Genomic DNA, 27,245 nt, shown 5'->3' on the forward strand with positions numbered 1-27,245 from the left:
ATGTTTTCACTATTTAATCAATTTAATTTTAATAAATGCTATGGCTTCTTGCAGCCAGAAGCGTAGTTCCTTTTTACGCAACTGCATAAATTCAAATAGTTAAAAATTTAATTAGTCTCTCAACTATATGCTAGACTGACTCAAAACTTGAAGAAAAAAACCTAAACAAATACAATTTTATTTTTTTTTTTTTTTTATTTTGCTTACATCTAGATTTTGTCTTCCTAAGGTCTTCTATTTTAATTCCATCAGCAGGGCTGTTACCTAATACTCGCTAGCAACAACAGACAGCTCTTATCAAAAATTGGCTCTTTCATTATATGATTTTATTAACTTATGAAGGCAATTTAAAACCTCTTACCCTAACAGCTGCAACGTACATCATATGTATGACCATGGCTATCATCTATTTCAGGAATACTCATGGCAGTTCAGAGGCTTCATAGTGAATGTATGGCCTTTTATAATAGGCTTGTCAAATGAAGCAATGTTCTTCAAGAAACAGGAAGAAAAACATGTTGTACTTGAAAAAAGTAATAGTTTCATGCTGTGATTAATTATTTTCTTTAATATGTCAGCATGAATCTCATTCCTTAGGTGCCACTACATTACAACAAACTGTACAATATAAGCTGCAAGTCTAAAGGGAGAACCATGTTTGCTCTAAACTGTACTCAAGTCTCCTAGAGTCAGGCAAATTTGATTTTTGAAGATTCATACTCATCCTGCAGCAGTTCTCAGATACTTTGCTGGAACACTGACAGAGCTTACTACTTCTCTATTAAGCTGTTACTTACACTTAAGTAAATAACACTGGGACTTGGGAATCTGTTTTACAAGACTTGTTTGCAATCACAACAAGGATATGCTGAACTGACCCAACACTGAAACATTATATATAAAATTGTACTTTCAATAACCTTACATTCTTATCTCTCTCGACAATCCTTTTATACCCTCCAAAATACAACTTTACAATTGTCTTCAAGGACTAACTTCTAAGTTATCTTATATGAGCTTGTAACTTGACATACAATTATGTCTTTCAAAAACCTCAACTAGCTACTTTTTCTTCCTTTTCCATTTCCTTTTCAGAAGCATGAAATATTTCATTTACATTAATTAGTCTGACAAAGATACAATGAAACAAAAGGCATAAACACAAACTGTATTCAGTCACTTGCCATATTTTTATTTGAAAAATTCTGTGGAACCTTAAAGAAAAATCTTACCTGAAACTGCCGTAGACTATGAGGAGAATAGAAATCAGGAAAGTAGACACTTGACTAGAATCCACAAGCGAATATGCCCTGGAATTAGGAAAAAGAAGGCACATGTGTCATCACAAGTGTTTGTTTCTCCACTGTCATTTGCAAATTCTTTTTCTTATGATAATAGAAATGGAGAATTGGACGACAAAACTTTATGGCAGCTCTTGCTAAAGTTCTCGTATCACCTAGGAATATAAAACCTGTAGCTTGTAAATTAAATTATTAATATTCAAGACTGCAGTGTGCAAAATCTATACAACCACCAAAGGACAATTCAAAATCCTTGTGGTAATTTGTTCTGAACTCACCACATTCAGATTTTTTTCTCAAACACATTAAAATTGCTTTGATTGCAACCAATACAACCTTGCATGTAAATAACACTAACCTGTTTCCTGTAAGACTTCCTATGTCTTAACTGACAATAGCTAAGTTACAACATGGCAGTCAAGGTTCGCTTAGTCCAGGAAAAAAGGACCAAACCAAGCTGCAATATGCATTTATTAAACCACACACAATTACTTCCCTATTACACTTTGGAGACCACTTGACACAGGATTCCCCACAGAAATTTCAGTAGGAGACTTAAATCTCAGTATTCTTTAGATCCATTTCCTGATACAAAATACCTTTGTGTTTAAAGCACAGAAACATAAATACTAACATTTGCCCATTTTTTTCCTATCCTTGACAGACCAAACTCTACTCTGCAGCTTTCACTGAAACTTCCTTTGATCACTGAAACCGAGACAGCCTCAGCAAGCTTCCAGCTGACAGACAGCTATGGAGAGCGGGGTTGATACACCAGAGGACAGAAAACCCCTTAAGAGGGACCCTTGAGGAAGGGAACAACAAGACAACAGTTTCCAAGTCCAGAGAAGTGATCACTCCCTCTGCTTAGCATTTGCAAAGCCGTATCTCGAGCACTGCCTACAGTTTTGGGGGTCCCAGAAGAGAACAACACTGGCACACTGGAGTGAGCCAAGCAGAGGGCCACCACGCTGGTGGGGTACAACAGATGAGAAGAGGGTCCACAAGTCACACGTAAACTCCCAACAGTTCCTCAACAACTTCTGCTAAAGTAACGGAAAAGGTAAAGAATAATGCCCAATGTTAATTGCATTAGTCTTATGCTACAAAAAAGATAACTAAATATTTCTGAAAACCAACCAAAAAACTTAATTTCAGCACGCCTATGGATATGGAACAAAGATAATTGAATTACATGATAGTTCCAAATTAAATATCACTACACAAATAAAAACTAAAGATACAAGACAGTTAAAGAATCACTCATCCCATTCTCAATTTAAAAGCAATTTAGAGAAAATTAACACACCACTAGATACACACTTTAAAATACTTTTTTTAATATATAAACACCAATGTGAACCTTCTACTATAGAAATTCAATACTAAATATAACTGAAAAACAGATTGCTTCTTTCAGATGAAATTATATACAATGGAATAAGCTTTTAAGAAATGAGAAACTACTTTTGTTAATTACCATAAATAACTTCAACATTACCCCACACTGGAAGTGAAAAACAGACGTCTTATTTGCTCATAAAGTTGGCCAACACATAAAGATGATCTTAAGCTTTACTTTTATTTTTTATTTCAGTCATGTCTGACTTTTAGTTTCCCAGCTGTGGAACATAAGTCTTAAAAGCATCCATGAAGATCAACAAGTGAATTGCAAATACACGCAATATGTAACTAAGCACTTACAATCAGCGTATATATAAATGCTGTTCAGGTTATATAAAATACAGTTCATTGCAAATTATTTTTAGCAAATGATTACAGCTAAGCAGACACTGAGAAGAAACAGCTTAAGGATGAGCATACTAGTTTTATGTCCTGTTACTAGCTTTAATTGCAGGGAGAAGCATTCCCTCACCCACCCTGTGCGAAGAGAAAGGGAAACTTCCTATCCTGTTTGGATTTGAGAATAAATAGTGGAATTCAACTATGAAAAGAACCTTTAGGAACTCCAAATTTGTAAGACGAGCAAAACGATTGAATGGAATTTCTGCTGGGACTAAACACATCCAGGGTTATGCACTAAACTTTACTAGTTGAGGTTTATAAAATTATATCTTCATAAGTTGGCAAACACTTTTGAGATGAACAATGTTTTCTATACAATTCATCATTCTGTGGCAACTTTGGAAGCTATGATAATTAAAATGCCATTTCATCGTAATTACTAAACACTAGTCAAAACAAGGCTGCAAATGTTAGAAAGATTTATAAAACAGCTAAAGTAAGAATGATATGCGGATCATGGATCAGCCCTGTCCATAATCCATTAAGTTTGTATTAAAAGCTGAGAGCCCTTTGGTACAAGGAAAGAAACTGAATACACGCAAACCCATTGTAAACAATGATCTGATATACCACAACCCTACTGATAGGCTGCAGTGATGCTTAGGACAACTATCTGCTGATTCCACACAAGAGAGAAAGAAGAACTGAGGTCCTTCCATTCTGCACAAGAAAGTGCAATAATGCACACGTACAATAAACTCATCGCAGACCAGCAATGTTTCCTGACTTCTCCTTATAGAGATCTTATAGCAGAACAACCTAAAAACTCGATGTTGGTATCGCGATTATGGTCTGGGAAAACTTATATTCGCTGATATCCCAGCAAACAGGGCCAGGGAGATACATTTGCCGGAAAAAGAGCAACGTGAAAGTGTACGACAAGTCTAAGCGTAACGGCACAGCGAGAGCCAAGCGGGCAGCTCAGGCACGTCCCGATTCCATCCAAGGTTTCCAACACAAGTAGCCCACAAGCAAACTTCAAGAATAATATATAATGCTGAAGTGAATCTCATTGTAATACAACCCTGCATCTTTTTAACATCCAATTTCCCTAGATTACACAAGGCATTGCACCAAACCTGAAAATAGAACTGCTTCCTAAAGTCCTAACCATTGGACCGTTCATTAACGGACTAAACCCCTTGATCCCAAATAAACACTTTCTAATGCATTAATCTAGACTAGAGATAATAAGCAAATGACAGCCTCACACAAAAAAAATCAAGAAGCAAGATTAATTCCAGGTTTTGAATATTATTCAAAATGCCAGACAGTGATCTACAAATCCGTTTATATTTTTATACTGAAATTTAAACGACCTTCTACAAGTGCAACAGAGTCAATATGCACAAAACTGGATTCCCCTATAATGCATATTTCAAGTACGCCAGTTTGCATACTCCCACAGCCAAACACGGCATCAGTGCTACGTTCTTCCTAAATGGGATCAGTCAAAACAAAAAAAACAACCCACACTTAGGAAATCTTTCAGAAGTTGGAGTAAACTTCATGCAGCCACATTTAACCAGCCTTTCACTGCACATATAAAAATGAAACTATCTTCCTTCTACAAGGTACTTTTGTAAAATTAATTATTTCATCTCAAAACAAGTGGTGGAAACTTATGCACAGAAAATGCCTATAACAAGCCCGTGCATAGTTGTCCTTTGACTTAAATACAGATTTTAGAAGCAATTCTTCATACTTACTAAATGACAAACCAAACAGAAAAGATCGTTATTCTTCATTCTCATTCTGAAAATTAATACTGGGTAAGGCCATGCTAAAGACTGCTGTCTTTTGAAGGACTTACTCCAGTGCAGTTCACCTGCATGCCACATTACAAGAACTACCAACCCGTTTCTGAACTCTAGTATATCTGCAGAACACTGCTCAAAACACAAAGACACCACTGGTTTTCCCAGGGAAGTACATCATTTAGGATTCTTACACTGCCACACCTGAAATTCAACATCCAAGTAAGGAAGTTGTTTTAGAAGAAAGTTATTTAACCAGGCTATCAGACAAGATTCTTGCTCAGTCAAGTAACAAATAACTATTTATAGCTATTAGACTATAATATTAGAGCCATATATTAGACACAAGTACTTTATAAAACCAAAGACACCGGCAGCTTACTTTTCTCTGTAAGCTCCTTTTCTCAGCCAGGCAGTGAGAGGTAACTTCCTCATCACTTTCTCTACAACTCGAGATCTCACTCTGAACCTGCATCTTTACATGGCCAATATCAATTTTATCAAATTCTCCGCCATTAGGCATCTATCTCTGGCAGCTTCATGGGCAAGTGCTTACAACACAGAGCCTGCTAAGGCATGCCAAGGCGGAGACACAGCAAGCACTGTTCTATAACATATTCTGTGTGTCAGCCCTACAGCTATACAGTGAAAGTATTGTCCAGACAACAATCCAAGCAGCGAGCCCCCCAGCCTGGCACAGACTGCTCCATAGACCTTTACCTACAGAACAATTCCAGGGATGCCCAGCCATTGCGACACACCACCGCTTCCACGCGTCTCAAACAGTAACTATGCAAAATAATGCCACAGCAGTTACAGCTGGCGTTCCAAGCAGCACTCTCCCTTCTTCTGGGAAAAAATGAATAACTTCTGTATTCCCAAGGGAACAGAGACTCGCTTCATTCCCGGCTAGAGAAGACGGTAACCAGCTAATAAAAGCCGCAACAACAGTAACAGCATTACATTAGGGACACTTGCAAGCCCTCTCCCCCTCTATCAGCAGCTGCGGGTCAAGCTCTCTTTTTCATGGTGGTCACAGCTCACCTGCCTTTGTGAACATTCACCCTACAGGGTCTCTGCCATTTGCCTGCGTATGAATTTCTTATAAAACTCTCTGGTTTAGCCCTACTGTTTTCCTGTTATGCACTCACTTCTTAATTCTTCTGGTTTCATTATTTCCTTTGCACTTCCAACTCAAGAAAACCACCCAGTCAGTGCAAGCACTGGTTATGTTTCAGCTCTTCCTTATCACCAAAAGATAAGCATTTTCTTGATAAGAGTCTCAACAATCCTTCCAAACTGGCAGGAGTCATACCTTAGGCAAAGCCTGGTGGTGGTTTTTGCCCTCTGTGCTGAGCGGTAAGTATCAGCAACCCACTTTGTTCAATGACGACCCAGAGGAAGACAGAACCAGGAACCAAACGTGTCTCCTGAAGGCAGCACAGAGCATTACCCTCTACACAACGCACTTGCCGTGGGCTCGGCTGGCTGGGCTGACGTGACCACAAGTCAACACTGCCATTACAAAAGTGACTTCCCACCTTTTACCAGTCACCTATTCTCTTTCTTCATCCTGCGCCAGCACCACCATTTGCAAAACCAGATCAGGGGACTTGTCTGCTTGAATAATAATGCAGAATGAAGGGGAAGGTTTCTCAAATGGTTTAGATCCTTGATCCAGCATGTTTGTGGACATAAAATCAAAGAGGAAAGACTTTTCCGTGGTAGCGTTGGCTTTATCACCTCAGAGATAGGGAAGTTTTATGTAACTGAAATAAAATCCTCCCTCTGTTTGCAGAAGGTGCCTACTAAACGTATGATCAAAGAAACTCAGCCCCTCAGTAGCAAATACCACTCCCCTGACTTCCAGGTATAAGAGAAAAATCCTGGTGACAGGGGGAAGGAGAAGCCTGCGCACTGAAGTTCCCATAGCAATGTGTGCTGCAGGGCTTGGACATGAATCATTGTCATACAAAAGCTGTTATAACAGCAGCAAGATAAACTTTCTCTGCATTTACTACACATATACAAGAACGCAAACAATAGAGCAACAAATAAATCACATCAACTTGGAAAGTGCAGCAGATGAACTAACTTTGCTGACGTTTGCAGGTGAGAGAAGATTGCATTTCATCAGGTATTTTTATCGGTGATCATAATATCCAAGCGTTTTCAAGACTAAGGAAGATAACTATAAAAGGAGGGTAAGCGTACTGGATAGGGTAGTGTAACGATGGATTAAAGTAAAAGAGCTTTTTACTTTGTTTAACAGGACCAAATGTACAACTCGCAGATATCTAGCACAGAAATATAGAAATTCACATTGACAGGAATGCCAGAAGATCCTTTAATTCACTGAGTTTTAATTTGATTTTACTTTGGGGAAAGACAATCAATCAGTCATGAAAGATGCTTACCTCAGTTTTTGTTGTTTAAAACACTCATCAGTGAAACTACAAGACTTTTCCTCTAAGACCTAATGTAAGTCGTTGACTACAATTTTAGTCCATGCTTTTACTCCTATACAAAAAGTCCTTCGAAACTCGTGGGTCCCCCATACAAGACCATACCAGTTTTCGTATCAGACACAACTGGGCTAAACTGGATCCACATGTGAATTAACCTGCATATTTCAGTTTCTGAAAGATGTGGCTGCTTGAGGAGCAACCACACAAAACTTCAAATACTCTTCAGCTCACATCAAAAGCCATGATGATTTAGTCAATCAATATGGTACTCCTCATCTACACCTAAAATACCCCTTTTACTATCAAATGTTCACTGTCTCTTCACAAGGTAAGTGACGATAACCCACAACCACCAAAACATCTTGGTATCCCACTTTCCCAGTTTCCATCCTCTTTGAAAGAAAACTCCTCATAGGTAGGTACTAGCATTGGAAGGGTGGCAGTGAAGCATCTCTTTCCCTGCCCCATTACTCATTGTCCATTTTCAGAACTTGCTGAAAGCACACATCCAGTTTGAGGGTCCAATCTCAGCAGACAGTCAATTCATTCAAAGAGAACGAGAAAAAAAAAAAACCACAAACACAACAACAAACCCCAACAAATAATTTCCGTTGCAAATCTAGTTTTAAATGACAAAAACAAGGACGGAGAAAGTTCCCACTTCAGCCTCCTCCAAGGGTTTCATATATTTCAAAAGCTATTTAACGTGTTTATGACATCAGTGACTACTATAGCAATAGAAAAACACAAAGTCAAGAAATACTAGTTGGTAAATTCAAGACAAGTTAAAGAATATCTTGCAACTTACTTCCCCTGCCCCATCCTTGTTTTTTGGAGGTATCAGGCAAAAATCCACGTCCACCTTCACACTGCTGCAATGACTCTATGCATCTATTTTCTTTTGATCATGCAAGAGTACGCCACTCATGAGGAAAACGTTTTCTTGAATCTACTTGTCTCTGACATTATCCAAACATTCTACTATTTTATTCCTTAAAAGAGGTGAAATGAAGTGTGAGAGAACACAGTGATGAGGACAATGTATCGCTAAAAGCAATTCGTTTTTGATGCTACGGTGTAAGGCATTTGTGAGCTATCACTGTAGCATCATTTATTACGACAAGCAAATCAAACTCAAGGACTCCAGAGCACAGCCCTAGGGCACATGAAAGAAGAGCACCACCACGAACATGAAGATCAATTACAGTTAATTGTGCAAATATTCATTTTGGTTGGGGGGGCGGACTCACGCTGTAAGTAAAACCAATACTACTTTTTTCCTTTACTGGCTTCCAGGTCAAGGGTATAACTAAAAAGCCTCTTTCAACTGCCTTACACGTGCAAGATATATACATATTTAAGAGGCTCCATTAGGCTTGCTGCCAAACCAAAGTTAAATCTGAGTGTACCAGTTAAAGGTATAATTTTAAGCGTGAAGTCATGGCACCCACAGCTGTAAACATATCTCAACACTATTCCATTCTTTAGCGTGATTCATAGGAAAAACAAGCAAATTGCTATGGCTTCACTTACGTTAAAGGAATAGCTTGTTTTCTAAAGTAAGTTTACAATTTCTTCTCTTTGTCACGTGCAGATAAGGTCTGCTAAGTCTGAGTAATTTATGGAAACATGGATCATACCAGAAAAAAACTGAAAGCAAGTCTGAAGAAAAAAAAAAAAAAAAGAGTAATTTGAGATGCCTTACTAAAACCAGATTTTCCTATGCAGACTTGGTTAGGGCTCAGGCAGGCATTTCGAAGTTGTAACTGGAGAATAATTCTGCTGTTTATCAGACACAGGGCTCAGAACAACGTTTTCACACTACCAGTACCAAATATATACATATTTTTACACATTCAACTAAAAAAACACAATTCCCTTTTCTACCCTTTCCAGAAAGCTGCTTTCCTAAAACTCTCGCCCTAAAACCAAACTCCCAACTAAACTGCTACGAGAAAACACTCTCTCTGAGCTCACTTTGAGAAGAAACTGAAGTTTACAGCCAGCAAGGCATCAGGAGAGACACAATTTTGCAAAAAAACATTTTCTGTTAAAAACATTATCTGAGCTGCCCTTTTGGTTCACCCGACTGTTTGCCAACAGAACAAAGAACTACATGTTTCACAGTGTTTAAGAATTAGAGTAACTGGAAGATTTCCAGACTTCACATTCAGCTTGGAGCACTCATTTCCCTGCAGGAATGGGAGCACAACTTCCAGTCCCTGCATGGAAGCATAAGAATACCTTGCTCGTTGAAAGGAGTGTTATTTCCAGCCAACGTAGAACAGAGTCCCTGTACCTCAGAAGCAAACTCAGGTCCTGACCACTGTTCTGATGGAACCATACTAAACGGAATACTTGGGAGAAAAACTCCCAATCCGTGATTAATGGAGAAAAATTACATCTTTAAATAATTTGTACTGTATCTGTTTGAGTATTAAGTAGCCAGAACCAAAATAAATATTAAAAACAGAATTATTATAATAATTATAAACAGAAAACACAGGCTTTTTTATTTCATATTATCTATTTGAAGACTGAATGGGAGCCTGGATACATAATTTTCACCTCTTACCTACACATAAAAATAAACTTACTTTTTTGAGATTCATTGTTTTATTGGAGAGGGTTGGTTGGTTGATTTGCGGTTTTTAAAAAACAGACAAACAAAAAAAAGACCTGTGAACCTCCCCTTCTTTCTTTCTTTCTTTCCCAAAGAAAGAAAAAACAAGACGTCATGAAAAGCAGGGCATGCTTTTACTGCCAAATATATGTCACCACCAGCCAAGGAATCCTTTCCAGAAGCAGATTCTGAAACTGTATCACAAGCATACACGGCTGCAAACATTCTCTGAAAATGTGAACAAAACATCCATAAAATGATGTCTGCAATAATGGATTCCCATGGAAGAAAAGTTAGTAGGTATCACTTCAATTAGTTAAACTCTACAAGAATATATGGAAAAAAACATTTGATAGCGAAACACAGAGCCTGTTAGTAGTGAATGTTTTACTCAATTTTGTATTTTAACTGTGTCATGTTTATTTTAATTGAGCTGTTTCAGATCAGCTAACTTGTCCCAGAACACTGGCATCCTACTACAGACCAGCCCTAGCAAACTGCTGAGCCAAGGCACAGCCCTGGTTTTACTTTTTAAAACAATTATTACTTTTATTCCTTCTTGACAGTTAAATCTAAAGACAACATTTGCCATTGTTGGTTTGAAAATCAAAAGTCTGAGGCAAGAGAGACAACAGGCTAGCCCTACACTGTAAATTTTAACCACTTTACATTAGCTCACCTCTGACTTCAGTGGCATTACTAGAGCTCTGCCAACAAAACCTCCTTTTTCAAACATTTGAAAACTGGAGAGGGGCTTTTTACAAGGGCATGTAGTGATAGGTCAAGGAGTAATGGATTTAAACTGAAAGAGGGGAGATTTAGATTAGATCTAATGAAGAAATTCTTGCCTCTGAGGGTGGTGAGGCACTGGAACAGGTTGCCCAGAGAAGCTGTGGATGTCTCATCCCTGGAAGTGTTCAAGGCCAGGTCGGATGAGGCTTTGAGCAACCTGATCTAGGGGAAGGTGCCCCTGCCCATGGCAGCAGGGTTGGAACTGGATGCTCTTTGAGGTCCCTTCCAACTCAAACCATCCTATGATATGCTATTATAATTATTTTAGGTTTTGCTAGTAAAACTTATTTTATTCATGGGCAGGAAAAGAAGAAAGAGGTGGAAAAACTACCCCAGCAAACCAGCAAGCTGACCTGGCACATTATCGGGTTTGTGAAGTGAGTCTTCATTCAGGTTGCACTATTACTAGGCACGATGCAAAGACAAAAGAAGTCAACATGTGGCCAGGGACAAGGTGGGACTAAAACCCTTTCAGAAGCAGCTTACAGTTAGGTTTGATTAAGCACATTGTAACACATACACCAGTAATCCAAGCTTTACTGGAACTTTTACTGGAACAAAACTAACCTTCCTAATTCCTCCTAACCAATCTTCTACTCAGAAGCTTGCACCGGTTTAATTTGGTTTTCAAAACAGACCACGAGTACTGTAGTTTCCGCAATCTACAGCAACATTTTATCATATTTTGTGCTATTTCAGTCCTTCCAGATTTGTTTTCACTAGTAAACTACGGTTGCATCATGCGGTAGTATCCATTTCATGGAAACTGTAATAAAGTTATCTGTCTTCACAAGCCTTTTTGGGCACCCGTAGACTTTTATAACCCCAAGTTCTGCAGATACCTTCACTACAGCTGCATGGTCCTACCACAGTATAACATCTTAAGACATGGGCCATCCATTCACAAGACTGTCAAGTAAACCCCCCAGCACCATTAACACACAAGGGTATTTGGTGAGGTACCAGAAGTAGCCAGACCGTATTTGCAAGGGCCAAACTATTAGTATGTTAGAAAACATGTTCCATAAGAATGAAAGAGACAAGTAAAGTAAACTTGTCTCAACTCTAAGTAAAGCAACTTTCTTGCCTGTAATTGTCTTTATCAGTTGATGGAAGTTTAATGCAGAGGACAGATTTAAGTTTTGCTGTAGTACTATATGAATTGCCAAACAAAAATATGAATATAAACCTTTTGTGTAAGAACTAAGATCAGCAAATATCACAATAAGATGTAAACATATAATTACGAAAATATACATAAATATATGTACGAGACATTTGACAAAGCAAGAAGGTTGTGGCTCAGCCACAAGAACAAACTGAAGTTGCATAACCCACATAGGAAGACTCCTCATCCGGAAAACTGTTTCCACATTCCACAGATGATCAAAAGGAGGACTGCAAGCAGGGAGAAGAGAGGAGGTCAAATCGATATTTGTTACGCACAATCCTTCCTCGCCAGAGCCACAAGCATATTTCTTTATGTAAATTTTTAGATTCCAACAGACCAGTGAACTCTGAAAAGGTCAGTCCAATATTTAGCCTATCCCAAAGCTTTGCTGAAACAGTTCTTCTATCTAAATTACCACTTTCAACTGTATGAATTTTCCAAAAACAGCCTTTTTACATCAGAAAAAAAGGCAAATCAAGGGTGTGGTTTACTGTAATTTAAGCCTACCGAGTACCACCATGCAAGCTGTCTGCAGTTTCATGCTAGACAGTCTCATCATGATCCAAACAACACTGTGCTTTCAGGAAGGGCCGTTTTGAAATGTCAGTGTTTATCCCTGGCGCAGGAAAGTTTTCTGCAATTTTGACAGCTAACACCTTTTTGGGTTATAAAGGTATCAATTTCTATCTCAGGCATATATGCAAGCCAGGGTTTTCAGTCACTTGGTAGTACAGTTCTGCATTAAACAGAAGACTGCTTAGTGCTAGTTTTCATTTTATTGCACTTGAAGCAAATTAAAACTTCCCCCAAGTCTTCACCTTAGGCTCCCATCTATGTTTTGATCTCTGTAAGCCTTTTTCTATTTAACAGAAAAGCTCATTAACAACTACTATAACCACCTAAAACACAAGGATGCTCCTTACATCCAGTCTACAGTGAAATCCACTTAGTTCTTGAAGAACGAGTACAAGTCTCTTGCACACAAGAATCCCCCGTTCAATAACAAAGCCCTGGCCAAGCTGTGTAGTGAGATGTCTACAATCTAATGGTTGCATTGTCAGCCACAGCACTGTCAGAACAGACTCAATGTGGGCTCAGTGTGGGTGTTTTGCTCTTACAGGGGCAGGAAGACCTGTTCCGAGCAGGGTTCCAAGCCACTGCGGTGAAAATGCTGACAAGCAATTTATATCATGACTCAACATTGCTAACACAGCTACTACAGCTCACATTATTACTTCCAGCCAACAGCATCTCAGAGGACCCTAAGCCGTAACTAAAAGTTGTCCGAGCTGACAAAACACAGGAGTTTTCATTATCTGGAAATAAACATTTGTCCCAACCTTCTCTGCTGCTCCATCTGGACCAGGAAGATAGTGGTGACCAAGTATCTCATCTCTGTCTCCCAAGCTACTGTCAAACAACTAATGTACAACCTCTGACAATAACGTGTCCTACAAAAGTGTCTTACACACACACAAAAATTATGTTTTGTCTAAAAGGAAAAAAGAAAAGAAAAACAAAGCAACCACCAAACCCAATCTTCTCTCCCACATATTCTCAGAGCATCAAAATAAGCTCATAGAATCCATCATACTGGACTAGCTTTACTTTTGAGTACTTAAAAACTGTGCCACTCAGACTTTTAAGTTTTTCTAAATTTAGAAAAGTGAGTGATAGTAAGACTTCAGCTCTACACTTTTTCATCTCAAGAACTACAAAAAGCTTCTCGGGTCTGTAGTAGACTGAAAGCTCCACAGCAGATTACTTTACACTAGATTACAAAAACTCTACAGATTACCTTGGCAGACACACACATACAAGTCGAACACCTAAAATGAATCAATCTATTCTCCAAACATACAAATATGATCAAAAGGCATATAAGCAGAAAGTATCATCGTTATTCCTGATAACACAAGAAAAAAGAGCTAGAGGGGAAAAAATGAGTTTCAAGGGGGTCAAGGAACTACCAGCAGTTGAATCTAGAAAATTTAAGGTATATTTAATTTCTTCATTGAAGTAAAAGCACTCACTGAAAATAATACCCTTTCTACTTTCCAATATAAGTGAAAAGCAAGGAGTTTAAAACATTAAAAAAAACCTGAAACACAACTCTTACATGTAGTTAGAATGAAAAGCTTTAGAGTAAAATCTCACACCAGGTTTTCTGTAATATTATAATGACAGTATTTCATGGTTCCAGTACTTCATTTATAGAGGAATAATGCACTGCTGTTCACAAAACCAGAAGTATAATTCTAAAAAAAATTAAAAAATAATAAAAAAAAATCAAACAGCAACATATTTTGCCTTTTAAAAAGCAAACGTGAGGCAACTTCTTCACAAAGAATAAACTCCTTTAAACATGCAATAAAATTCAAGCATCAAATATCATTAGGATCTACATTACTGGTGTGTCAAACCACAGCTTTTCGCTGCTGAATGGATCCCACCCAGAGAGAATGCACAAAGCCATATTTGAACATGATTCCCATGATTAGCTCAGTTACAACCGAGGCGGTGGAGGGGGGAAATTAAGTTTAAAACTGTGATTCCGCTCCTGTTCTGATGGAAGTCATTGACTCCCTATTAACTCGAGTTAGAATTCTCACACCCATAAGCACACGACACGCTCCAGAGAGTCTCTTAATCAAAGGGAAGGAACGGCTATTTTACTTAGTACAGAAATAAACCAGAAACAAAGGAATCCGAGCGCTGCATGTATTTATTACAGGAAGAAAATTTCTGAGTATAAAGCACCAAAACGATACGCTACAAAGAAACCCAGAGAACCCGTGCAGCGTGTTTCCAAGGAAGCTGTGCTAAAGGCTCGGCTGACTCAGGGCAGCGTGGAAACAGAACTTCAGCTTCAATTGCCGGCGCGGCACTGAATGCGTACAGAGAGACTCTAACGCAATTACGCTGTCAGACCTGCATATGATCTAGCACAGACGTCATGCAAGGTTTTACGTTATGAGCCTCAGGATTTTCCCATACTACTGAGCCTACTGGTATTAGTATTTTGGAGTGGCACTTCCGTAGTCATGTTTTTCCTGAGCTGTTCTCTCCTCTTAATTTCTCTTCTTTTTAATCCTGTTTTGTAAGAGCAAACAATAAATACAGCACAGGAAGGAGAGCAGACTACTAAGGGAGAAGGCAGGCACTGGTATTTAAGTGTGAATTTAGCTTTAGTGTCAGCAGAATTACAGCCTGTCACTGGAACAGGGCAGAAAAGAGTTTCTAAGATGACTAAGAGCGATAAGAACCAAGTTTGTTTAGACTAGAAAAACACACGGTAAGGGGAGAAGTGGGCACACAGGTAAAAGAAAACATCAAATGGGGGAACTACAAGATTCGAGTGACCTAAAATTGTGTTACAACAATAGGGGAATTCACGTCCTTTCCCAATGCCAAACAGTAAACTGATCCTGTTGAACAATTTTTCTCCCTCAAACCCAAGTTCATTTTCAGATTAACATCTCCATAGTCACACGAACACTAGTGACAACACAAGAGACGGCAGTTCTTCCACTTCCATGCATTGTGCTTTTGGGGCTGGGGGGGAAACAACCAAAACCCAAACAACACAAAAAACAAACCAATCCATTCCAAACATATTATCCAGTATGTTCTTTTCAGTCCGGAGAAACAAGAAAAAGCAGAAGAACGTGTCCTCCTGCTCTTCTGAACTCATTCTAAATCGTAGAGGTTTAAAGAAACCATAATGTTCAGACAGACTATTAGAGGCATCTCACAGGCTGAGCCTCTGAACGTTGCCAGGCTTATTAACAGCGAACTTTCGTAACAGCAGCCATCATGTCTCCAATATTGCACCACATAAACCTTCTGGACGAACTGAAGTATGTGAGGCTTCATGTAGAGGACCGAGTGAAATTTTATTTGACCAGTATCACATTACGCCCACTTGAAAATTTAACTGATCTTATCAGAGAGATACTGTCATTTCATTATGTACCGTCCTCCTTCTACAAACAGAACCGAAACGCACATACCAAATCCAGTGAGTCTGTAACATTTCTGCAAGCCCAGGGGTAACTAGGCTCAAAAGCTACTAGAAATGCCAAACAAAACCAAAAAGATTATTTTTATTTGACAAAATGTCTGCCTTTTAAAAAGCAAAATTCTATGTAAAGGCATCAAGATAATGTTACACAGGAAAGTAAATTCTCTCCTATTCACAGGTCATCCATTAATTTGCAGTGGTCATCCCACTTCCTCTTAGTGTAACATTCATTTTATTTCATTAATTCAAGCTGTACTCATTTAACGGGTGTTGTACACCATACAAACTGGAACACAGCAGAGCAGCGATCCATTTCTGAAGAAAATGTTTTTACTTAGGTATTCATTAAACGTTACAGCAGTCAGATTAAATCTTCAACAATAGAACCCTAACCCAGACAGAAGTCCAATCCAGCACTGCTAGGAGCAGCTGAATCAGATTTTTCAGGCGTACTAAAAATTATGACACTTCCAACCACATGGATAGAAAGGGAAACTTATAAATCCAAGTCAGGTTAACTTTTATTTTTCTTATCTTTAACAGAATTGCTTTGAAAAGTGCAAACCGACACTTTCGTATGAATCCTGAAGTTCACTGAAACAATAGTCTCTGATTTTTACAATAACTTCAAATAATTTCCCTGAGGATTATGGAATTAATAGCTTAATATCGCTACGAAAAATACAGAACCACTGGGCTTGATAGGGATGTCCCTGTACCAGCAGGCAGAACGACTTGATATATGCCTGGCATCGAGGAGCTACTATAAACCAAACACTATGTGGTTTTGAAGGCATGCTGCTGATGCTATAGTAGAGGACTTAGTTTTCCAGGAAATTTTACATGCTGGAAGCCTAAATGCTGATCCTTCAGCATCTATTTTAATTCATATTTTCATGTAACATATGTAACAAATAAAAAAATACAAATTAACGTGAGCAACCAGATTTAAGCATTTCAAATAAACAAAATAGCCTTTTCAACTCAGCAAGTGTCTCATGCTATCACAATGCATACAAATAAAATCAAACAGTGTTTGTTGAGAGAAGTAACCTTTCATTCAACCAGCTAAATACAACCACAGTCATAAGCTTTTCAATACATAAACATGAGAGAGTTTGAAATCCTCAAGGGGTACATAAACCACCTATGTATCAGTTAGTTAAAGAACTTGCTTCTCGCCACAAATATATTTACCATCGTTATCAACAATACCAGAAAATTGGTATAGTAACTAAAATTTGAAAATCTCAAGTTTTCCTGCTTGAGGAAAAAAAAAAACCACCACAACAAGCAAGCATAGAGCTAAAGATACTAAAAATGTATTAAAAAAATGAAAAAGGAATGTCATAGTTCTCTAAGCAGCACTTGGAAACTGATAAGGGGGAAAAACATCCCTGAGCTGCAAGGGCAATTTTTTAGCAATCAATATTGCTGAAATTTGGAATTTCAAAACACATTAGCATATTTGCAAAAGACTTTTGTTCTAGACATTGAAGCTTCAAGCTCGGCATCCAGGATACATTTTTTAAGCACTATTCTGTGTATTCAAGGGTGGAAAAGAGCTCATATAAAACAGAAGTCCAGCCTTCTACAGAGTTATTGCCGTTAAACACGTTTAATTCATTTAACTTTCAGAACTTTCTTGAGGTTTTTCCCCATACACACACAATGTGTACGAGAATGCCTTAAAACCATTATGTGCAACTGAAGTTTTCTTCTCCAAATCTTATATTGTACCTGCAACATTTCTGTATTTTCTGAATCCAGAAAACTGTTTAACACTGATAGAGGACAATTTTCTACCAATGAACTTAGCTCAACCAAAAATCTACTTTTTTTCAGCCACAATGCAAACACTCAGAGTCTTAGAAACATTACAAAGGCATTTCTTACGTCCCCCATAACCATTCCTTCCTTTCCAGTTTGGCACCTCTGCTCAGTTTCATCCCTGTTCTGGATTCCCATGTCTCAAAGCCATCTACAAAAATACTACAGAGGTAAATCCTCCCAATATCCTTCCGTAATCCTCAGAGTTACTTTAAGCAACAGACCAGTCTGAAAATACCAGAGTCACCTGGGAAGCCAGAGGTTACATGACGTTGTGCTGCATTTTTATTTCTATTTCTTGCTCAGGAACAAAATGCTTTACAGGAAAATGTTTTGTAGTGAACATCCAGATGTTTAACCTTCCTAAAAATAACCAAGTTCACCCTTGGAATGCTCTTCTAATCCCAGAGCATCCTACAGGCAAAAGCACTCACATCAGAACTAGAAGATGATGAAAACTCAACTCCAACAAAAGTTAAAACTCAGAAAAATGTAGGAACAAGATGACAAGGCTGATTCAAACATATTAGCATTTTTTGTTAAAGTATTATACATAAGCCACCTATTAAATGTAGACATAATGCACATTCAGTTTGTCACCTTGCTTTGATTCCTGCAACTAAACACTATATGCTATTTTGAATCCATAATAATATTAAAATGCTATTTCATGGACAGTGGGATCGAGTGCACCCTCAGCAAGTTTGCAGATGACACCAAGTTGTGTGGTGTTGTGGACACGCTGGAGGGAAGGGATGCCATCCAGAGGGACCTTGACAGGCTGGAGAGGTGGGCCTGTGAGAACCTCATGAAGTTCAACAAGGCCAAATGCAAGGTCCTGCACATGGGTCGGGGCAATCCCAAGCACAAGTACAGGCTGGGTGGAGAATGGATTGAGAGCAGCCCTGAGGAAAAGGACTTGGGAGTGCTGGTGGATGAAAAGCTCACCATGATCCGGCAATGTGCACTGGCAGCCCAGAAAGCCAACCGTGTCCTGGGCTGCATCAAAAGAAGCGTGGGCAGCAGGTCGAGGGAGGTGATTCTCCGCCTCTGCTCTGCTCTCATGAGACCCCACCAGGAATACTGCATTCAGCTCTGGAGTCCCCAACACAAGAAGGACATGGAGCAACGGGAGCAGGTCCAGAGGAGGCCATGAAGATGATCCGAGGGCTGGAGCACCTCTGCTATGGAGACAGGCTGAGAGAGTTGGGGCTGTTCAACCTGGAGAAGAGAAGGCTCCGAGTGACCTTATAGCAGCTTTCCAGTACTTAAAGGGGGCCTACAGGAAAGCTGGAGAGGGGCTTTTTACAAGGGTGTGTAGTGATAGGACAAGGGGCAATGGCTTTAAATTGAAAGAGGGCAGATTTAGATTAGATATAAGGAAGAAATTTTTCACTCAGAGGGTGGTGAGGCAGTGGAACAGGTTCCCCCGAGAAGGTGTAGATGCCTCATCCCTGGAAGTGTTCAAGGCCAGGGTGGATGAGGTTTTGGGCAACCTGGTGTAGTGGAGGGTTTCCCTGCCCATGGCAGGGGGGTTGGAACTGGATGATCTTTGAGGTCCCTCCCAACCCAAACCATTCCATGATTCTACGATTCATTGTCACAGCGTTATTCAGATTTGAATGTACACTGATGAAGAAAGTAAAACTGATAATTTAAAAATATCACTTAATCATTTTAATATTTTATTTGAAAACTACTTTTGCGTAAGAAGTAAAGCACAGTGAGGACGTAGCTACCATAAATTTTAAACTGTTTTTAAAACACTATTTCATTACTGCTTGCTGTTTGGGGGACTTTTTAAGGTAAGATTTTATGCTTGAGCAACTGCATCTTATGTTTTTGAAATACAAAAAGAGAAAATTATCTTAATCAATGTGTAAGCAATTAACTTTCATCAGCCATGCATAAAGTTGCAAATCGAATACTACAATCAGAGACAGAAAAGTAAATTACATACATTTCATTCACACACATCAATTCCAAAGGTTTACATAAGCAAAGACACAGAACGCAGAAGAAGAAATGTGCTGCTGTTTCCAGACATTCAAGAAGTAATTTTAATACTCCAAGTCTGTAAGAAATATCTAGCTGGAACAAACTCACGCTCTGTGTGTTAAATTATTAAGGAAAAAAAAAAAAAATTCAGCTCTGCTCAAATTCATCCCAAGCTAGAAAAAACAACTCCACAACACTCTGGAAAGTGTGATTTCAGTCTACATACAAGTACTAATACCTACTATACAGCATTTAACTGTCACTTTTCCGTAGCTGCTGTGTGTGAAAACACCAAAAGCCTCTGGATGAGAAACAGGAAGGAGCCTTGGAATTTTATTAAGTATTACTCTTCCCCAGATTCCAACAGTAAAGATCCAAGTGACTGCTTGAGACTTACATGAGAGATCCCAGATTGCCCAGACCAGATTTTTGTCAAGCCCAGCAATGAAGGCCAGAACAATGCTGTTGCAGGGATGGACTAAAACACGGCCAGAGGAGCTTCCCCCAGCGCAGGCAGAAACCACAGCTTAAGTCCCATGTCACTGTATCTGGAAAGAAGCACATACACACATGTGCAGAAGACTTTCCCTTCAGGCTTCTCTGTCTACCTCTCTGGAAACAAGCAGAGGCTGATGATAAGCCATAAACTGCTCTAACACTTCACGGGAAGCAAAGTGCAAGATTAAGTATTTTAAAATCAGAACAGCGCAAAGTTTAAGACATTTTTCCTGCTTGTTTCATTTCCTATATTTTAAGAGAGTTCTGAATCAAGGTATCTGAAATGTAAGAAAAAGCAAGTAATTATGTAAAAGGAACAAAGTTGGGTGACATCTTAATGGGAGAAAGTGACAAAAAAGTGAGAAGTGATTTCTCGACGAAAAACTGAACTTTTCTTTATTCAGGATTTAACACCGGTTTGTCCAAATGTTTTCCTCTAATCTCTCCAGAAATTACTGTAACAGTACAACTCTTGGAACGCACATTTTCAACCTCAAATTAGTTCTAAAAACCCTACACACGTACGGAGCCACACATCCTACGGCAAGGGCTCGCAGTCCTTTGTGCCACTGCAGGAGATGCTGGGGAGACGGCGTTTGTGCGAGCCGGCGCTAAGTTCCCAGACAGCAGCCAGTACCTACCCGCACCGCAGCAGACGAACGAGAACGCTTCTCTCTTTTTCACTACCGTGCTCTCTACAAATTTGTTTGAGATGTCCAGTCAGACGGTGTTGTAGCAGATGGATACAGAGGTTACTCGTGTCCTCCTACCGAAGGCACCTGAAGCACTTCAGTTACAAGACCACGCTCCCTACGCGGTCAGTGCAGGGGCATTCTTCTACCAAGGGCTTGCAGTCATACTCTGCTCTCTCCATTCAGTTCAGGTATTTACGCAGTCCTAAATTTGGAGTTTAAAATTAAGATGATGTGAATAATCACTCCACAATTTCTGAAGCAGATATGAGTAAGAATTCAATTATCTACATAAACTTTGTTGAATAGTTGGTATTTTTCTTTGATGAAAATTTCTTACCTTCGCTTATTGTGAAGGTAAGAAACACACTGACTGACTCTAGTATGATTTTGGGAAACTACATACAAAACACAGGTACAACCCAAAATAGTTTTCATGCAACTCAGCTCATTATGAAGCCAGTCTTCATTCTCTTCTCTTTCAACAGCTCTCACTTATTATGCTCACCTAAGCAACCCCGTGGGAAACCACAGACATTACTAAGTATTAAGAACTCTGTGGAAGACAAATGCTGGATTTGATCAGGAATGTGATGATACAGAGTTTGCTCTAAGCTTCTTTCATGTTTCAGAAAGCAAATAGCTTATCAATTCCTTTCAGGGGGAGAATGACATAGATTCCAGAGACGTAGTCATCTATATGAAATCTTGTATCACAACACAGAAAGTATGAACCACAATGTCTGCTCTCCTGGGAATGAAGGAGGATAAATGTCTAATCACATAGGTCCCTGACAAAGGAAAATAGTAACTTTTTTTTAAGAAGAAAGACTAGAAAAACACTTTCTCTTTTAACATTAGACATCTCATTTTCTTCTACAGTAGGCATGCAACAGGTAGCACTACCCAGTTACAGACAGGGTGAAGCACGAGCTACCGCAACAGACATATCTTTCACTCTAATGTCATAGGCAATGTTGACAATTTTCATCTTTTTGTATTAAACAAGAATTACTAATAACTTTTTCTGGAGACAGGAAAGAGTACACAAATTATCCACCACAATTCAGACAAGACAGAACTGAATTCATATTACTTATAACAGGAGGAAAAGAAAAGAGGCAGGAATAGCATCTCTGGCTTGCAATATGCTGTCACAACGTACCACAAAATTATCATTAGGTTTGGAGTCTCCACTATTAGATGTGGACAACAAAGACATGACCATCAGTTTTCTTCAGTGTTGGTATTTCCCAGATGTTTAACACATATATCTTAATTAGGCCTCCTGATTTCTCTCTGAACTCCAACCAATACTAAACTAATACTAAAATAGCCTTCTGGATTTATTACCTACTTCCCAGATTCTGCAGTGGCTTCCCCTTCATTTCACAGTTACAGAAATATCTCCTTTTGGTTTCTGAGACCTGCGTGAGAAACTCTGCTAACCATGAAACTGCCAGTCATCAGTTATTTCGGGAACTCTCGGCTTTCCCAGTTTCAGGTCCTCAGTACTAAACAGAGAGGTGTCTCTGAACGTGTTTCTCTCTAGTGGAACACAGACCTACTTTGGGGCATGTTTCTCCTAACCACATCCCCCCATATGTACCAGACAAAACAAGGCTCTTGGGAATACGTGGGTCTTCCCTTCAACCTTCACTAGATAGATACCATGAATCAGAAGGTTATTTAATTTTATTTGTAAACTGTGAGCTACCTTAGCAATAACTGTTCTATAAATTTATAAGACAGATAAATTGTGAGCGTAAGCAGGCTGTACTCTTTCCCTGCCCATCTTTCTCTGCAATTCTAACAGTGTCTTCATTAACAGCACGAATTGTTTGCCATGGTAACAGGGAAATAATCAAAGCACAGAATGATGATTTCCCCAAAAGTTCAAACAGAAGACATTGGCCAGAGATACATGACCTGAGACATTATTAGCAAAAGACAAACAAAAATATGAGCATCTTTACCACATCCAAGCCCAGACTATTGCACAAGTGAAAAATTCCTTGACAAAACACAATACAGCTGTATGAACGCTACGACGCTCCTCACGGTGAGCTACAACAAATGTAAACAACTGGGTCTAGAAGTGTCCTTGCACATCCATGAGAGTTACCTAACGATGTTCAGACAGTTGTCCCAGGCAAGTTGTAGCAAAACAGTAGTGTCTGTAGCATTTGATTACAGACTTCTGATGCCATAGCGTAAGCCATTCAACGGAAATTTTCTTTCAAGAAATTAAGCAATTACAAGTTCCTAAAACAAAAAAAAAAAACACATTCCAAGTGAATCCCCTAAAGTATAGAAGCTCTTCCGAAAGTTTGTGTATACAGGTTATTTAATTTAAAATAAACTTAAGTTTAGTGCTTCCAGAGTCAATCATTCTTTCTCCAGAACAGCTTGGAATAATTGAGTGACACTACAAAAGACAGCTCAAGTTTCTGGCATCTTAAAACAGAGGATGTTCTAGAACAGTAGAAATATTTCTCTTTATAATTAGCAAATAAAACAAAGAATCTGAAGTGTCAGAATAAACAAATAAGCCAGAAAAAGCATCACAGAATTGCCCAGAGCTAACTGTCCATACAGACAAGTTTAATGACTAGTTACATGGAATTTCTTTTTAAGGAGAATCCTTCAATGGTTATTATTGAGGGTTTTTTTTATTAATACTAATGATCTGTGACACTGCTCATATTTCCTAAATGACAAGCACTTCACAGTAATGAGTCCAAGAAGTGATACAACAGAAATATTTTCAACTTCAGCACAGGCAATGCAAAGCTGCTATAGCCAAAATGCCGGAGTAACAGCTACGCCCCAACCTGAACAGAAGACCCAGATTCAGGAGCACAGACCAGTAATTCCCATTTCGACTACAGAGATGCAGTATGTCTTAGAGTGAAATTTACACTTGGTACAGAACACAGTGGCTTGTTAATAAGCAAAGCAGGTAACTGATGACCTTGCCATCAAACTCTGCTGAGATCACGGACTTCCAGTTCTCTCTCACTGTCATGAAGACAAGAACACGGATCTTAAATCCAACCAACACAGTTACATAAAGGGTTTCTCAGTGGCTCTCGTCGCATTTCCTACTTAAGGGAGTTTGTATAACTTTCCGGTGGGGAAAGCACAGCTTGGCTAGGCAACAAGGAGGTTTTGTAGCTGGTCTAAAACAGAGCAACACCTTCAGAGGAATTCGGAACCACACCACTAATCACACGGCAGCAGAAATACAACACGTTTCTTGAACTTTACCCATCACACCTTCACATTCATGTGATCTTTCCTCTTGGGGAGAGAGGAACCCACTACAGGTCAGTCATCTTCCTAATTGCAAAATCAAAAGCAAGTTCTGGTACATCTCTGGTACATTTACACCACAATAAAAAGATTTGAAAAAATGACTACTGTAATAATACCATTTGCAATTTTCCCCACAGAGTTGTGCAGGATTTTTATTATCATTTGGCCTTACGTTCTCCACTTGCCTTGAATCAGAAATGGGGAGTAAGAGGTGTCTTTCAGTTTAGTAATACTTTTTTTTTTAAAAAAAAAGGCAAAAGAAAAAAGACATGCTAAAAATTTAACTGAGGAGCCGGCCATCATCAAGACAACATCCATTTAGCAGTGATTTCTAAAAATATCTTGACATATTATATACTCAAGACACTTTTAGTTACAAAACATCTACTACTCAAAGCAACCTTTGTTTCCAAAATAAGAGCACTATGAATTTCTATAAGTTAGACATTTCACAGAGTCACTGTCCTCAGGTGTTCACAACCTTAAGAAAATCTAAACACTTGACTGATTTTACAGCATTGAATAGCTTGCATGGAAAAAATACGGGACATTATTCCCCTGATAAGGCACCATACTTTCTAAGAATCACAAATTCACATCATTCCTACAACTATTTTTAAATTATTTCCTTTGTTCGTCTCTCTTGTGCAAATTACCAGCAAAACAATGAATGAGCCAGAGAAATGAAGGATAAGTTGGATCTCTTCAGATGATTGGGGGCATTATTCAGTGTCCAGAGGGGTCAGGAGATTCTGTTATCTCACTTCAACAAGCAGGTCTGAATTTCGAAAGACTATGGCACTGCAGCCTTTCCAAATTAGTCATGCAGAGCCTATTAATAAATTGCCACGGAGTTCTGGAACTCTGTTCATCCAAAGCTATCCATTTCCTATGCAGTACCAAGGTAACAGGATATTCAACAGCAAGTTTCCTAATAGCACAGAAAAAAATCCATTACAAAAAACTTCCAATAGTTCAACTATAAACAGTAAATTCAAGGCTATTATTAGTAACAAGGGGTAACAAATTCTCACACTTTACCATAATGAAAGGAAACTATATTAGTGTTTTCCAGAACTGAAGCAATAAGTTATTTGAACAAGGTTGCCGACAACTGAGTCTAACATAAGAAAACACAGCCTGTTTTCTACTAATGCAATTCAGCCTTGTCCTAGACACTGTCAGTCATCCAAGTTCAGAAATGGCATTCTTCCGAACAAGGTTCTTCAAGATAAATACTCTATATGACTAACAGCTCAACTTCACCTTTCTCCTCTTACAGTGATATTACCCCAGTATCCAACATCCCCTGAAGATCCAGGGCTAAGTTCATCTAATGTGCAACTCAGCCAATGTGCATCATCCCAGCCATGTTTATCAGCATTTAATCATATGCAGAATATAATGGCTGCCAAGGTGCCAGCAAGCTGTTAAAAAGTGCAATGACAAAAGAAAACAGATTAATTACGTGGCAGAAAGAGAGGACTCCCAGGATGCACAGGGAAACTCCCATACATCTGTTAGCCTGCAACATTCTGCAAGAGAAACCCGAGCGCAAAGGCAGAGCCCCACACCAACAGCGCTGTGCCGAGACTGTTCTCCAGCCCGTACGGGCAAGTGCAGATTTTGCACGGCCACGGTGGTCAGACGCCTGCCAAGGTGGCTTAATTCTGAGAGCTGAACCACCTGCTCGGTTTGCCACCCCGAGCGCTACCCAGGCAGCCCTCGGCTGAAAAGCACAAATCATCCGGCACTACAGGCAGGACGGGCTGTCTTGCCTCTGAGGACCTAATAACCAACTTCACCTTGTAAATCTTTTTGCAAAGCACGTAAGACAAATACGTAATCATTTTGGCAGCTTTGCTTGGACAGGAAACGACACGCGAAGTAAAAAGAACACCTAAACATGTAAGACAATAAATCTTAATAAATCTGTAATCTGACTTCTTATGGGACGCAGAGTGAGGTAACTGACTAAACAAAAAATTCAGACCAGAGTAAGAGAAGTATCTCCATCTGAAGCAAAACAGAAAAGAACACACAGAAAAAGTACAGCAGGTTTTCTAACAAGCATACCAAGGAATATCCCCGTGGAGTGATATATTTGATCTCATCCAGGAGCCAAATCGAGACGATGAAGCTGGTCCTCCTTTATGTGTACAGCTACACGCAAGACACACACATTTCACTGGAGAGTCCATCCTGAGTGGCCCAACTCGCTCTCAAAGTATTACCTAAAAACATTCCGTGCATACACCTGTTTCACTTGCTGACACTGTAACTCTCAACACATCTAGACGCAGCAGTACGGATATTCTGCTGCTAACCTTGCTCTAACTATCTGGAGTATAATACTCACTGGAGCCAAGGCCTAATAAAACAGGTGTTTATTCACATTCATAAGGTTTCTTTCTGTACGTGACAGAGCTGATCAAGCAGAGCAGAACTCTGATAGCAGAACATGCTGCAAACACCACCTCTTTGGTAAGTCACTGCCTCCTCATAAAGGAAATGCAACAATCAAAGCTTCACAGTGGTTCAGAGAACAAGTACTTCAGTTAAAAATATGCAAAATATGTTGCACAGAGAAGCTGTGGCTGCCCCATCCCTGGAAGTGTTCAAGGCCAGGTTGGATGAGGCTTTGAGCAACCTGGTGTAGTGGAGGACTTCCCTGCCCATGGCAGGGGGGCTGGAACTAGATGATCTTGAAGGTCTCTTCCAACACAAATAATTCTATGACTCTATGATTCTAATTTTTTTTTAAAGGTACCAAAATGTAGTAGGCTCTCTAGTCAGAAAAAAGGTTGCTTATTTTTATCACTAAAGTCAGAAAAGAGGATGTTATCTCATCTATATTGACTCTACTGTTGACTCAAAAAAACAAAACAAAACCACACCTCATACCTTTGACATGTAGGCCAGTATTTTACTGATTGTGTGCTTGGAAATCCAAACACTTTTTAGCAA

General features: G+C 39.1%; 1 protein-coding gene across 1 annotated transcript in view; it reads right to left on the reverse strand.

The window, feature by feature from the left end:
- The window catches only part of SPPL3 (signal peptide peptidase like 3), a 60,759-nt gene that overhangs the window by 23,150 nt on the left and 10,364 nt on the right, over nt 1-27,245 (reverse strand). The window contains exon 2 of the mRNA XM_086623392.1: nt 1,233-1,310. Coding sequence (XP_086479518.1) covers nt 1,233-1,310 — 78 coding nt within the window. The remainder of the gene's footprint in view (nt 1-1,232; nt 1,311-27,245) is intronic.

The sequence above is a fragment of the Tauraco erythrolophus genome, chromosome 19, assembly GCF_009769465.1.
Source record: "Tauraco erythrolophus isolate bTauEry1 chromosome 19, bTauEry1.pri, whole genome shotgun sequence".
Taxonomy (NCBI): Eukaryota; Metazoa; Chordata; class Aves; order Musophagiformes; family Musophagidae; genus Tauraco; species Tauraco erythrolophus.